At 43.8% G+C, this 13,978-nt stretch overlaps 1 protein-coding gene across 2 annotated transcripts in view; it reads left to right on the top strand.

Annotated features, from left to right (window-relative positions):
• The window catches only part of RPTOR (regulatory associated protein of MTOR complex 1), a 342,733-nt gene that overhangs the window by 238,981 nt on the left and 89,774 nt on the right, over nt 1-13,978 (top strand). For both annotated transcript variants that reach the window (XM_060081126.1, XM_060081127.1), the window contains exons 8-9: nt 11,404-11,504; nt 12,046-12,190. In XM_060081126.1, coding sequence (XP_059937109.1) covers nt 11,404-11,504; nt 12,046-12,190 — 246 coding nt within the window. The remainder of the gene's footprint in view (nt 1-11,403; nt 11,505-12,045; nt 12,191-13,978) is intronic.

The following is a 13,978-nucleotide window of genomic DNA, read 5'->3' as shown; positions in this document are numbered from 1 at the left end:
TTCCCCTTCATTTGTTTTTACTTTTTTAAAAAATTATTTATTTATTTTTGGCTGCATTGGGTCTTTGCTGCTGCACGCAGGCTTTCTGTAGTTGTGGCGAGTGGGGGCTACTCTTTGTTGCAGTGTGCAGGCTTCTCATTACGGTGGCTTCTCTTGTTGTGCAGCACAGGCTCTAGGTGCGTGGGCTTCAGTAGTTGTGGTGCGCAGGCTCAGTAGTTGTGGCTTGCATGCTCTAGAGCACAGGCTCAGTAGTTGTGGCTCTCAGTCTCAGTAGTTGTGGCTCACGTGCTTAGTTGCTCCATGGCATGTGGGATCTTCCCAGACCAGGGCTCAAACCCATGTCCCCAGCATTGGCAGGCAGATTCTTAACACTGCGCCACCAGGGAAGCCCCTGTTTTTACATTTTTAAATTGACATTGTTGAAATATAGCTTACATTCAATAAAATGACCTCACTTTAAGTATATAGTTTGATGAGTCTTGGCAGCTTTATACACACATGGGACCACCATCACACTCAAAATATGTCCTAAAAATTCCCTTGTACCTCATCCCAGTTAATCCCCTGCCCTAGCCCCCAGGCCCAAACAACCATTGATCTGCTTTTTCTCATACATTAGATTTATCTTTTCTAGAGCTTCAGATAAATAGAAGATGATACTGTATTTTTTTGTGTCTGAAGAATGGAATGGCTGGGTGGTGTGGCAGGTGTGTGTTTAACTTTATCAGAAACTTCCCAGCTCAGCATTCTCCCCAGTCATGTGTGAGTGGCCAGAGGTTCTGCATCCACGTTGATACTTGGTATTCTTAGTCTCTTTAATCTTAGCTGTCTAATGGGTGTGTGATGCTGTGTCCTGTGGCTTTAACTTGCATTTGCCTAGTGACTAATGGTGCTAAGTGGCTCTTTGTGTGCTATTGGCCATTAATTTACATTCTTTAATAAAATGTATATTCATGTCTCTTGCCAACTTTTTAATTGTGTTGTTTGCCTTCAAGAGTCCTTTACATATTTTGGATATAAGTCATTGTCAGATCTACATCTTGTGAATATTTTTGGTCAGTCTGACTTTTGTTTTCATTTTCACAACAATCTCCTAAAGACCAGGAGTTTTTCATTTGGATAAAATCTGACCTCATAGTTTTTTCTTTTATGATTTATACTTTTGTGTCCCACCTAAGAAATCTTTGTGTACCCCAGGGTAGTGAAGATTTTCTCCTAAAACTGTTATGGTTTTAACTTTTATGTTTAAGTTTATGATCCACTTCAAGTTAACTTTTATACATGATGTGCAGTGAGTCAAGGGTCAGTTTTTTCTGTATGGATGTACATTTGTTCCCACACCATCATGGAAATAAAGTCTTTTTCCCATTAAATTACTTTGGTACCTTTGACAAAAATCATTTGAATATAATTGTGTAGTCCTTTTGCTTTGTCCTATGACATAGATCTCTATGTCTGTCCTTATGCCAGAACCACACTATCTTGATCATTGTAGCTTTACTGGAAATCTGTTCCCTTTCAAAATGGTTTTGGCTATTCTAGCTCCTTGCATTTCCATGTCAATTTTAGACTCAGCTCATCAGTTTCTAACAAGCCTGCTGGGATTTGTACTGTGATTGCGTTGCATGTGTAGACCAATTTGAGGAGAATTCTCGTCTTAACAATACTGAGTCTTCTGATCCATTAGCGTGGTGTGTCTCCCCAGTTAAGTCTTTTAAAAACTTACCACAGCAATACTTTGTAGTTTGTTGTTATTGTTTACTTTTAATTTTAATCCCATGAATTCAGCAAATGGCATCAAACATCTCTGACTGTGACAAATGCAGTATAAAGTGAAGTTCTCTGTTGAGGGGAGTGGTCAGAGCTGTCCAACGGGATTCTGAGGGGATACATCTTACAACAAGGAAGTCAGAGACAGATGCTTCGAGGTCACTGTGTGAGAGCAGGGGAGATCCTCAGGACTCTGCCTAGTTCTGGTCAGAGGTCTGGTCAGTGAGATCAGGATTGGGTGTCCAGAGAGAAGCTTTCAGTCAACAGTGCATGTCACATGCCCAGGAGGACATTAACCCCCATCATGTAGTGATGCTGGACTAGATCTTCCTCTTTTGTTGCTGACTGTTGTATTTAGTTTCTGGAATTTTAAGTACTGCAGAGAAGTGATGGAGGCTGCAGGCATCTGCTGGACATTGAGGCATTTCACCTGTATCACCATCATTACTGAACACTCATATTGTAGTTCACTGGGTATCCTCCCAACAGTTCTTTCTTTTCTTTTTTCTTTGGCCTCACTGCACAGCTTGTGGGATCTTAGTTCCCTGACAAGGGACCTTCCTTGAGAGTCAGTTTATTATTAGAGCTGTATGTGCATCTACCTGAGTACCTACTATATATCAGCCATTGTGCTTCACATACATCATCTCATTTAACTTAATCCAAAGAAGTGGGTCCTTATTGGCATTTTCAAGGGATGGAGCATAAAAGAAGTAGAGTCATACAATAGTAAGTAAAAGTTCAAGAGCCAAACCCAAACTTTATAGCTCCGAACTTGTGTTTTTAACTGTGGTATATTCCCTTCTACCCTTTTCTAGTTCTTGGAGTCCTCAGTCTAATTTAGATATTTATTCATGGTGTTTCTGTAGCACTAAGTGGGTTCATCTACCATGATCATTATCACATACTGACTTCGTTGTCTTGATGCTTTGTAGTTTGAACTGTATATATTTTGCAAATAGTTTGTTAAATTAATTTCAGTTTTTAAATTGTTCAATGATAGCATGTAGAAATGCATTTGATTTTTGTATAATAGCCTCATTTTTCTAACTATGCTAAACTCACTAATTAGTTCTGATACCTGTTTTATAGATTCCTTAAGATCTTCTATGTATATAATTGTGTCATCTGCAAATAAATACAATTTTACTTCTTCCTTTCATATCTTTATGTCTTTAATTCCTTTTTCTTACTTTATTGCACTGGCTAATGCCTCCACTACAAAGTTAAATAGAAGTGATGAAACTGAGCCTCCAAGCTGTGATCCTAATTAAGGATCAGTTAGGGGAAAACATTTTATCTTATATCACTAAGGGTAATGTGAGCTGTGAATTTTTCATAGATACCCTTTATCAGGTTGAGGAAGTTGTCTTTTGTATATAGTAGTTTCCTGAGAGTTTTTATCATGAACAGGTGTTGAAATTTATCAAATGCTTTTTCTATATCTATTAAGATAATAATTTATTCTCCTTTGTTCTGTTAATAGTTTCATTACATTATTGATGTTCAAATGTTAATTTAAACAAACCTTGCATTCCTGTAATAAACCCCATTTGATCATGGTGTATTACCCTTTGATATACTGCTGGATTTGACTTACTAATGTTTTATTAAAGATTTATGCACCTGTATTCTGAGGGGTAATGATTTTCTCTATAATCCAGTGGGGTGCAGCCACACCCTCTCCAGCAAGATCTAAGTCTTAGCCTTGGGTGGGGCCTCTTCCAAATTTGCTCCTTCTTTGGGTGTACTCCCTGAGCTGAAGAGGTAGTAGCTGCTCCCTACAGATACCAATCCTGTCTTTTTTAGAGTTCTTTTTATCCTTCTTAGTAGTTAGTTAATCTCCATATTTTAGCTAAAGCAGTTAATATTAAATGCTTAATATACTGCTTAATATCTCTGCTTAATTTACTGGCATGGTTTTTGTCTCCTGACGAAACCCTTACTAATACATGTTCCCTTGAAAGTTATATGCATTTTTTCCTCTGACTATTTTTAGGAAGTTCTCTTTGTCTTGGATTTTGGTGGTTTTATTTTGATGTGCCTATGTGGGCATTATTTGTATTTGTCCCGCTTTATGACTATAGCATTTCTTCAACCTGAATGCTATCGACTGAATTATGGCCCCCAGGAAGAGCATCCTCACCAGAACCTGACCATGCTGGCACCCTGATCTTGGACTTGTAGTCTCCAGAACTGTGAGGAAATAAATTTCAGTTGGTTAAGCCACTCAGTCTATGGTATTTTGTTATGACAGCCTGAGCTCACTAAGACACTGTGCCTTGATGTCTTTCATCAGTTGTAGGAAATTCTGAGCCATCGTATTTTTTTTTAAAGAGTGGCTCTTTTTTTGCATTATTTAAATGCTTTTTTAATTTATTTAAATATTTATTTATTTATTTACTTAGGCTGTGCCAGGGCTTAGTTGAGGCATGCGGGATCTTCGTTGCGGCATGCAGGATCTTTAGTTGCGGCATGTGGACTCCTAGTTGCGGCATGGGGACTCTTAGTTGTGGCATGCATGCAGGATCTTGTTCCCCAACCAGGGATCGAACCCGGGCCCCCTGCGTTGGGAGTGTGGAGCCCACCCACTGGACCACCAGGGAAGTCCCTGAGCCATTCTGTTTTTGAATATTGCTTCTATTCCATTTTCTCTTTTGGGGACGCAAGTATGTACATCTTAGGTCTTTTCACAATATCCACTGTTTCTTATGTATTTTTTTCTTATGTCCCAATCTCTTGTCTCTTTTGCTTAATTTTGAGTATTTTTTTTCTGACCTGTCTTCCATTTCTCTCTTCAGTGTTGTCTGATCTGCTGTTCAGCCCATCTATTGAGTTTTTAAATTTAATATACTGTATTGTTAAGTTCTTGAGGTTCCCAGATTTCCAGAGTTTATTTTATAGTTTCCAGTTCTCTGCCAGAGTTTTCCATCCTGTGCATTAATTCCATGAACATATTAAGTAAAATTATTTTGAAGTTGGTGTCTGATATTGCCATTATCTGAATCCTCTGTCCATCTCTTTCTCTTGTCAGTTGTTTTTCTTGGTTTTAAACCTAGAAATGCCTGGGGGTGTTTTGTTTGGTTTTTTGTTTGGAGTTTTTTTGAGGTATAGTTGATTTACAATATTATATTATTTTCAGGTGTACAATGTAGTGATTCAAAATTATTATATTCCATTTATATTTATTATAAATGCTTGGTTATTTTTTACTGAATGTTGCAAATTGAAAATGGAAATTGTACAGAAATCTGAGATGATTTGAGGCTGTGTGGTTTGTGTTATTTCTAGTTCATCCTTTGCACCCAGCTCCAAGACTGGGGGTTTTACCTGAGCTCCATCTCCTTGGTGGGCCCTCAGTTTTTGTTCTCCAGCCTGTGAGTCCGCCAAGCTCAGCTTAGGCTCTCTGCTTCTTAGAGTTGCCAGGTACCTCTGGGACAAATGGAGCCCCAGGTGCCGGCTCAAGCCTGGGGCTTTTCTCTCTCAGGTTTTGGCCCCACGATTCCCCACATCCTTGCCAGCCTTCCATTGCCTTCAAAAAGATTTACACACACACACACACACCTACACACACACACAGCCTTTCTGGTTGTTCTCAGTGGGAGAATGGTCTGAGTCACCTCACCTGCCATTGCCAGGAGGTCTTCTAAACCCTAAGAGAGTAATTGAACCGTGCGCCCCAGGCTTTGCAGATGTAATTTAGGGCCCGGCTGACTCAGCACAAAGATAGCGTCCCAGTGGCTGCACAGTTGAGTGTCTCTGGGTGAGTGTTGAGAGCTGAGTGCATCGTCCACAGGCTTTCTGCATTTAAACAAGTGTGGCTACATTTCCAACCAGGCTTTCTTACTGCGTGTTTCTCATTTCCTTCCTCCTGACTACTCAGACATGGTCCTGCAGTCCAGTTAAAGGGGGACTCCTCTGTAAAATTGCAAACCATTCAGGCTACAAACAAACCATATCACACTTTATAAACTGCAGGTTCCATACACACTGAAACGGACTTGGATGATCATCACTTGAAATCTGTGAATGGCTAGAAAAAAGCCATTGTGTAATAGGAAATACAGATAATATTAATGTTGAATTGTACACAATTTTAAATAAAGAGACATTAGAAAGTAGTCTTATAGAGATGTGGCTTGGTCTGGTTCAGCAGAATGTCAGCATATGAAGAAATATGTCCCAAAATGTACTATCTAGGGCAGAAGTTCCCAACCTTCATTTATGTCAAGTAGTTTTCTTTTCCCACTCAGCTGAATTTTTAGAATGATTAAGATTGTGTGTGTCTGCGTGCGCACACATCTGATTTCAGTATAGCATTAACTGATTGAGAAAATGTACCTGCACACATATTCAGGGACTCCTTTTGGTGACATCATGAGCACTGTCCCTTACCCCACAGGTTGAGAACCCTGGTCTCGTTTATCTGTCTTTGTCTAACCAAATATCTAACCAGTATATATGGACCTGGATATTCAAAAGAATTATTTTTTTTTAAATTGCTGGGGATTTCCCTGGTGGTCCAGTGGGTAAGAATGCAGGGGGCCTGGGGTTCGATCCCTGTTTGGGGAACTAGATCCCACATGGCATGCCGCAACTAAGAGTTTGCATGCCGCAACTAAGAGTCCGCATGCAGCAACTAAAAAAAAGATCCCACATGCCACAACAAAGATCCCGCGTGCTACAACTAAGACCTGGCACAGCTAAAATATAAATGAATGAATGAATGAATGAATTTGTTTTTAATTGCTGGGTTCACCTCCCCATTTTCTTAGTCACAGAGCATTTCTAAGTAATGAATTATTTGCATTAAGTAAATGAATTAGCCCAAAGTTCTCTGCACCATCATTTTCATAAAGCCATTTAGAGCAGACAAAGTAAAAGTGCATCCTCCTTTATTTGAACTGAATGTGAGATTATGTAAATTCATAAAACATGAAGTTTTCAAATGTTTTCCCTTTTCGGGTAAACTTGCTTGGCTTCCCTCTTATTTAAAAAAAAGTTTCATTTTTCTTTATTATGCAAGTGGTGTGTTTTCAGCATATATATTATTAAATACAGATAAGCAAAAAGAATTAAAATCATCCATAATCTCCACAATGCCAATATAATTGTTGTTACTACTTTGGTGCAGACCCTCCCAGACTTTTTTCCTAAGTGTATTATTGGTGGATGTTTTTAACAAAAATGTAGCATGTCTTTTCATATTGTTATTTCAGTGCATTTAAAATTATTTGATTTTGTGCATAAAGAGATATCTGGAGGAATGGTCACCAAAATGTTTCTGCTGGTTCTTAGATGGTGAAATCTGGGATGATTTGTGTTATCTTCTTATCACTTGAGTATTTTTAGTGAGTTTGTGTCATTTTCTTGGAAACCATAGTTTTTCATTTAGCATTTTATTTACACAGAGCTGTGATCATGCAGCAAGAATCCATCCACTCACTCATCAAATATGTATCTGTTATGCATTAGATGCTATGTGTGAACACTGGGTTAGCACAAGGAAGCACGTGGGCCTGCCATCCAAGAGCCCCAAGCCTAGTGGGAGATGTAGCCTGGGCACCAGCTGTCATCTACGGAATTCTGTGGGGGCCTCAGAGTAGAACCTTAAAGCCTGGGGGGACCCCTGGGCCAGGGAGGCAGGAGGGCATCTGCGCAGGTCTGGAGACACGTGAGCTGTATGAGGAGGACAAGTTCCTTGTAGCTAGACATCGGCGTGTTGGCGAGAGAGGAAGCTGGGGAGACACAGAAAGTAACGAATGGAGGTGAGGACAGGCAAGGTGAGACACCTACCCCAGACCATGGTGCTGGCTGGTTGATGAGGGCAGACACAGAGACAAGGGACACAAGCTTATTGGGGAGAAGCACGGGAGGGAGGCGAAGAAGCAGCGGCCATGATGCTGAGCTGCAGAGCACGGGCCGCCTGTGGAGGCCCCACACCTCTGCCCTGGGCATCATTAGCTGGGGCCAACCTGACAGCTGAGACGGGCTCGTCTCCCGGCTGGATGGTGTACTCGAACATAATCCTCCCGCTAAGCAGCCAGCCCCTCTTGGGGGGTCTGGGCGGTGCCCCTCCATGTCAGTCACTCCACCACACGGGGTTCAGGGAGCTGCTGGCCAGGTGGGAGCAAATGTTCTTAAGTAGGGAAGTAACGTGAGTCAGATGTGTGGGCTGTGAGCTCGTGCATGTGCTCAGCACTCCACCAGAATCTGTGAAGAGACTGATTTACATCGAGGAAAGTAAGTCATTGCCTACAAGGAATTTATTACCTAGTTACACAGATAATTAACATGCATGGAGCAACACTGAATAAGTAAGAAGAAAAGTAAGCAATTGGTGGGCTGCCAAAGAAATCCCGAGTGAGATGCAGTTGAAAAGGACCTGAGCAAAGGCTGTTGTGGTCAAGACATCTTCATGGACAGGAAAGTTGGGCTTCGCTTGTGAAGACTGAGCCAGAACCAGCCCAAGGCACGTGGGAGGCTGTTCCAAGTGGGCAAATGAGGGGAGACTGAGTTTGATATTTTTGTCCAACTGCGAGGTAATGGACCCAACCAGAGGGAGCTAGTTTCAAAGTTTATTGTGTCAAGGTGATGGCTTTGAAGCCAAGTGGAAACTTTCTACCTAACTCCATTGGCAGAGTTTTCACCCTTGCTCCTTGGAGGCCTCGCAGTGGCCCATCTGGGGAGGTGTGGGCCACTGTGAAGCTGGTGGCTCCCAGCCCTCACCCCTCCAGCCATAGGAACTCTGCTTTCCTTTATTCCAAGTGAGATTTTGTTGAAATAGAGGGAACTATTTGAAACCACTGCAGCAGTAAGCAGAGAACCCTGTAGATTTTTGAACAAAGGTATACCGGGGGCCGTCACCCTGCCTAGTATGAATTGGATCAAGAAGGCCATTGAGGATACCTTTGCAGTGGGAGTGGTTACCAAAAGGCAGTGGAAGAGGTGCCTTGCAAGAAGCAGGAAACACGAGCTACACTTGGGGAAGAGATGAGTGGGCCCTGTCTCTGAAGGTTCGAGCTCTGATGGAAGAGAATCCATGGAGACTCTTGGAGCGAGGACACATGCTACAGGGGAGAAGAAGATGGCAGTAATGAGGATGAACTTGATTTTAGACATGTTAAATTTGAGCTGTGAGGACACCAAGCAAGGGGTGAAGGCAGACACCTCAGGTTGGGGTCATCTTGTAAGATCCAGAAGCAGAGTCGCCATTGCTGGAGTCAGGCTCCACACAGTGGGCAGTGCTGGAAGCTGTAGGTGAACCCAGATGTCGGGGGAGGTGAGAATAAATCCAACTGCAGACAGCGGTGATGAGGAGTTTGAGGAGGTGGCATGCATTTTCCAAGGAAGTGTCTGCTGGCTCTCTGCTGCATCTCCTTTGGAAGTGCTATCCACTTTATTTTGGTCCCCATTTTGCATATGAGGTTAACCTGGGTGACTCAGAGCAGAGAAACAAGACGCCAGAAGCTACCCAGACATGCACAGCTGGGACTAGAGTTCGTTTTTCTCATCTCCCAGTTCCATGATCTGTTCCTAAACTATAGCTTTTTGTGCTTTTCACATAAAAGTTAGTCCTTGATTAACACTGTGGGTTTAAATTTTAAAAGAACCACCTTGATTATTAATGAAATGGGGGGGGTAGGTGAAAGAAACTTGTGTAATGAAACGTGTCCTGGGCTTGACACTCTGTGCTGTGCCTTTCTTTGTGGCCCTGCATCACTGGCCCAGACAGCTTCCAGAGCGGGTTGGGTTTTGACGGCCTTAGGATCAACTACAGAAAGGAAAACGGAAACAAGAAGTTTCTGAAGTGACTTAATTCTTTTTTTTTTTTTTTTTTTTTGAAGTGACTTAATTCTAAATGACGTGAAAAGGGAGGGAAGTGGGACTCACTTCCACCTTTGTCATCCCAGGCTGCCGAATGCAGATGGGTCTTGCAATGATTGGTTGATTTGATCGCTTTGAATGGTTCCCAGGTCTGTCTGAAATCAGTCAGGCAGATGGCTTGGTCTGTGGTTTCATGATGAGCTTTAGTGAAAGACGTCAATAGAATTTTCAGGAGATCATAGTGGGAGTCTTAGTTTTGCATTTACCTGCCAGCGATTGTCACAAGATGAGGATTTTTAAAACACACCTAAATGCACACTGACCTCCACCTGACAAGGAGTGACCTCTGTTCCCTCTGATGGCTTGGCCACAGTGCCGGCAGCAGGGCAACTCCTCACTGCTGGGGACGCAGCGGCCTTTCCCAAGGGTCAAACCCCAAGGAGCTAGCTGGGGCTGTGTTGCTTCACCTGACTCAAGGGGCACTGCACACACCCATGATGCGCTTGGTCCAGGTTTGGAACTAGACCTCAGCAGACCCTCCTTCTTCCAAGAACGCCATCCTGTCACCACCAGTTGCCAGGGCGAGAGGCAGGTGAGTGGGCAGAGGGGTGGCAGCCGATGCTGACTGCGTGCAGATGTGAAGACAAGGAGAGTATCGCCACTGCCTCACTGCAGGGCTTTCCTCCCGATCGGCTCTCCTTGTACGTGTTCTGTGTAATTATGACAGCGCGATATTTGCCCCACTTCTTTATTTAATGTTACAAAGCAGTCTTTTCCCCATATCATTAAAATATTCATAAACAACAGTTTAATAGCTTGTAGTTATTTCATTGTGGTTGTTCCATAATTAATCATTTCTCTATTATTGGTCACATAGGTAGTTTCTGACTTTTCACTGTTATAAATAAAACACTGAAAAACATACCTTGTTTCCACATTCTTCGTTTCTGGTTCAAGATTGATTCTTGGGAGCAGACTTAACTGAGGAAAGGATACAGATGTTTTCTGTCCTTCATGTGTCTGTCCTTTCCAGAAGGATTGTGCCAGCTCATACACCCAAAGGTGTCGTATGTGAGTGGCCGCAAATGGAGCACCACCCAAAAGAGTGTCACCCAGTTGTGTGTTGTGTTTTTTCTTCCTGTGCTCGAATTTCCCCCCAGGGGGTGGGGAAGCAAGCCCAGCTCCCCTCACACGCCCCGCTGGGAGGCCTGTGATGCTGCTGGCCCACCTCTCACATCCTCACTGCTGGCATTTTCAGTCCAGCGATGCTGCGCCAGGACTACGTGTGAATTTAAGAGGTGGAATCCAGGCCTGACTAGGTCTGTTTTGATGTTGAACAGGTGAATGATTGTGTGGTGAAGAGCTGGGCCCACAGAGGTCTTCCCATTGCCCTCAGCTTCTGGGAGGTGACCGGTGTCCTGTCCGACAGGAGTGTCTTGATTAGGGTGTGGGGGCCGTCCACTTGGAGGCTGAGAGCAAGGCTGTGGGGGGCTCTAGGGCCCCGGGGACCTGCCTGATCAGCAGAGCTCTGTGCCTGCTGTCACACGGGGGTGCCGGAGGGGCCCACCCGCTGCTCCTGTGCAGGTGGGGAAGGGAAGAAAGTGAAGTGGAGGCTGAGTTTTAAGATGTGAGGTTAGACGTACAGGAGTCTCAAAGATCACGGCGAGGCAAGGAGGTCCTCCTGGCATGGCCGAGTCTCCCCCCAACCCCCGTCTGACACGTCGTCGTCCCCTCACCCCTTCTCTTCCCACCTCCTCCTGCCTCTGTCGCCTGTTTCCATCTCTGTGACTGTTTCGTGTTTCCTAGGATTCCCGGGCGGCTGAACGACAGGAGGACCCCCCTGGGCGAGCTGAACTGGATCTTCACGGCCATCACGGACACCATTGCGTGGAACGTGCTTCCTCGGGGTGAGGCTGCCCAGCCGTGGACTGGCGGGAAGGCTGCTGCCCCAGAGTCAGGAGACTCTGGCGCTGGGGTGTGAGAGAAGTCAAATGGGAGGACTGAGTTCCCCTCAGTGAAGAAACCTGAGGATGTGGGCGGGAGAAGGCAGGGACCCCGAAGGTTCTGAGAGGATGAAGTGAATCGCGCATCAGGTCGAGAGCAGTGATGCAGGGCGAGTTCAGAGAGGTGTCTGCTCAGGTCCTTAGTGTTTTCGGGGCAGACTCAGGGCTCATCTGCCTTCATAGTCACACACCATCCACATTTCTTAAAACCCAAATTACTGCTATAGTATAAAACACGTTTATGTTTTTCTGTGACCGGTCGGTTGGGTTCTGATGTTTGTTCACATTACGTGTGTCATGTAGGTGCTGCCAGTGCAGAATGTGCGTGTCGGTTCCAACCTGCTTGTTGCAACTTCTGGTAGAAGGACAGTAAATTTGTATATTTGGCTTTAAATGCTGGACATGAGTCACTGAAGTCACCTTTTTCTCTTTTCTCTGCCCTCAGATCTCTTCCAAAAGCTCTTCAGACAGGACCTGTTGGTGGCTAGTCTGTTTCGAAATTTTTTATTGGCGGAAAGGATCATGAGGTCGTATAACTGCACCCCCGTCAGCAGCCCACGCCTGCCCCCCACATACATGCACGCCATGTGGTAAGTGTCTCTCCCCAGATCAGCATCAGGTCCTCTAAGGAGTATGGTTTTCCCGTTTCTGTGATAGTCCAAGTATAAGGGAATTATTTGAACAAAATAGGAAGATGTGGCTCCAAACGTGGAGGCCTGAGTGGTGTACACAAGTTAATAAGGTCGACCCTCAGCTCTGCCTAAGTCCCCTGCAGAAGTGCAGGTGCCTCTAAGGGTCATCCAGGGCTGAGCGGGACCAGTGCCTACAGAGGCCCTGCAGTTCATAGCTCGGGCGGAGAGGGCCTGCAGGTGAGTTCCTGACTCTGTAGGGATTTGTATTGAGGAAAGAAACTGCCAGCTGAATTCATGAAGTGTATCCAAGATTGCTCCAGAGAATTAAAACTGTTGGGTTCATGACCAGTTAATTTGCATGCTTATTTCACACATATACACATGCTGTCACACACACACATGCACAAGTGTGATCTTTATGACACTTGTATGTTGATTATAAATTTCCTTCAAAACTGGATTACTGGGACTTCCAGTGGTTAAGACTCTGTGCTTCCAATGCAGGGGGCCTGGGTTCAATCCCTGGTCAGGGAACTAGATCCCGCATGCTGCAACTAAGAGCCCACATGCTGCAACTAAGGGCCCACATGCCGTAACTAAAGGTCCTACGTGCTGCAACGAAGATCCCGCGTACCAAACTAAGACCCGGCACAGCCAAATAGATAACTAAATATTTAAAAAAAAAAAAAAAAAACTGGATTACTGCTCCTTACACTACTGCTAGTAGTAAGTAACAACAGTAATAATGGAAATTGTTTTGAATCTAGACATTATATCTGAAGGCGTTTGGTTTCTTCCTGCTTCCTTGCTTTTGTGACACAAGCAGAATTTGAGGAAGTACTAAAATGGGGCAGTAACAAAGGAAAATGTGTCTTAGTTATATCCAGAGAGAAATCCTAATACAAAACATTTAAAAAGAGTAATTCACTTAGGTTTAGCCCTGAAAACCATTCTATGGTGTATTTTAATGGTCAGGTTTATTTTGGGTAGTGATTTTTTTTTTTTTTTAATATGTGCATGACCACTTTCCCCCGACTCTGTAAACCCAGAGAACTAAGAAGGAGGTGGTAGACTCACCTCCTCTTATCCACTCAAGGAAAATCGGGAATTAACATTCTTATCTGTGAGATAAATCAAGATGCACTATGCTGGCCAAGCACCAGACTATAAACAGAAATCAAGTTAAAACATGCCTCATCCATATCCTTTGGAATAGCTTATAGAATAAACTGGAGAAACAGAGAAATAGGAGTAGACCGCACGAAGAGTCTCTGTGCAGCAGTTTAGATCCTGTGTGAACAGACTGGCAGGACAGCAGACGCAGTTTCCTTCACTCCATGAAGATTAGAACTGGGGAGGTGGGGTTGAAAAGCCTCTCTAATGCTTAGGATAAATAATTAGAAAGAAAGCCCACATTTCTGAAGAAGGAGATCCTCAAAACAGCCTTATCCTTTAAGTAAAGTGATGCCTTAAATTCTATTTTTTTCTGAACCAGGTTTTTATAAAACATTTATTATAAAAAAGGAAAGAAAAAGAAAAAAGAGCTGAACAGGGTCAGTGCTGCGACTAGTCATGGATGGAAAACTAGTTAAGCCACAGGAAATGGGCATCACACCAGCTGCCCAGTGTGAATGACCTCCTGGGTGACTGGGGCCACTGGCCAAGCAGGTCCCCCCAGGAGGAAGAAATACAGGGTGGACGCGAGGCGCCAGCTTTTAGCGAGAAGCGGCCTATGTCCTTCCCTCC

This window comes from Mesoplodon densirostris, chromosome 18 (genome assembly GCF_025265405.1).
Source record: "Mesoplodon densirostris isolate mMesDen1 chromosome 18, mMesDen1 primary haplotype, whole genome shotgun sequence".
Taxonomy (NCBI): Eukaryota; Metazoa; Chordata; class Mammalia; order Artiodactyla; family Ziphiidae; genus Mesoplodon; species Mesoplodon densirostris.
The sequence above is the reverse complement of the archived record's forward strand: the minus strand, read 5'-3'. Positions and strand labels throughout refer to the sequence as shown.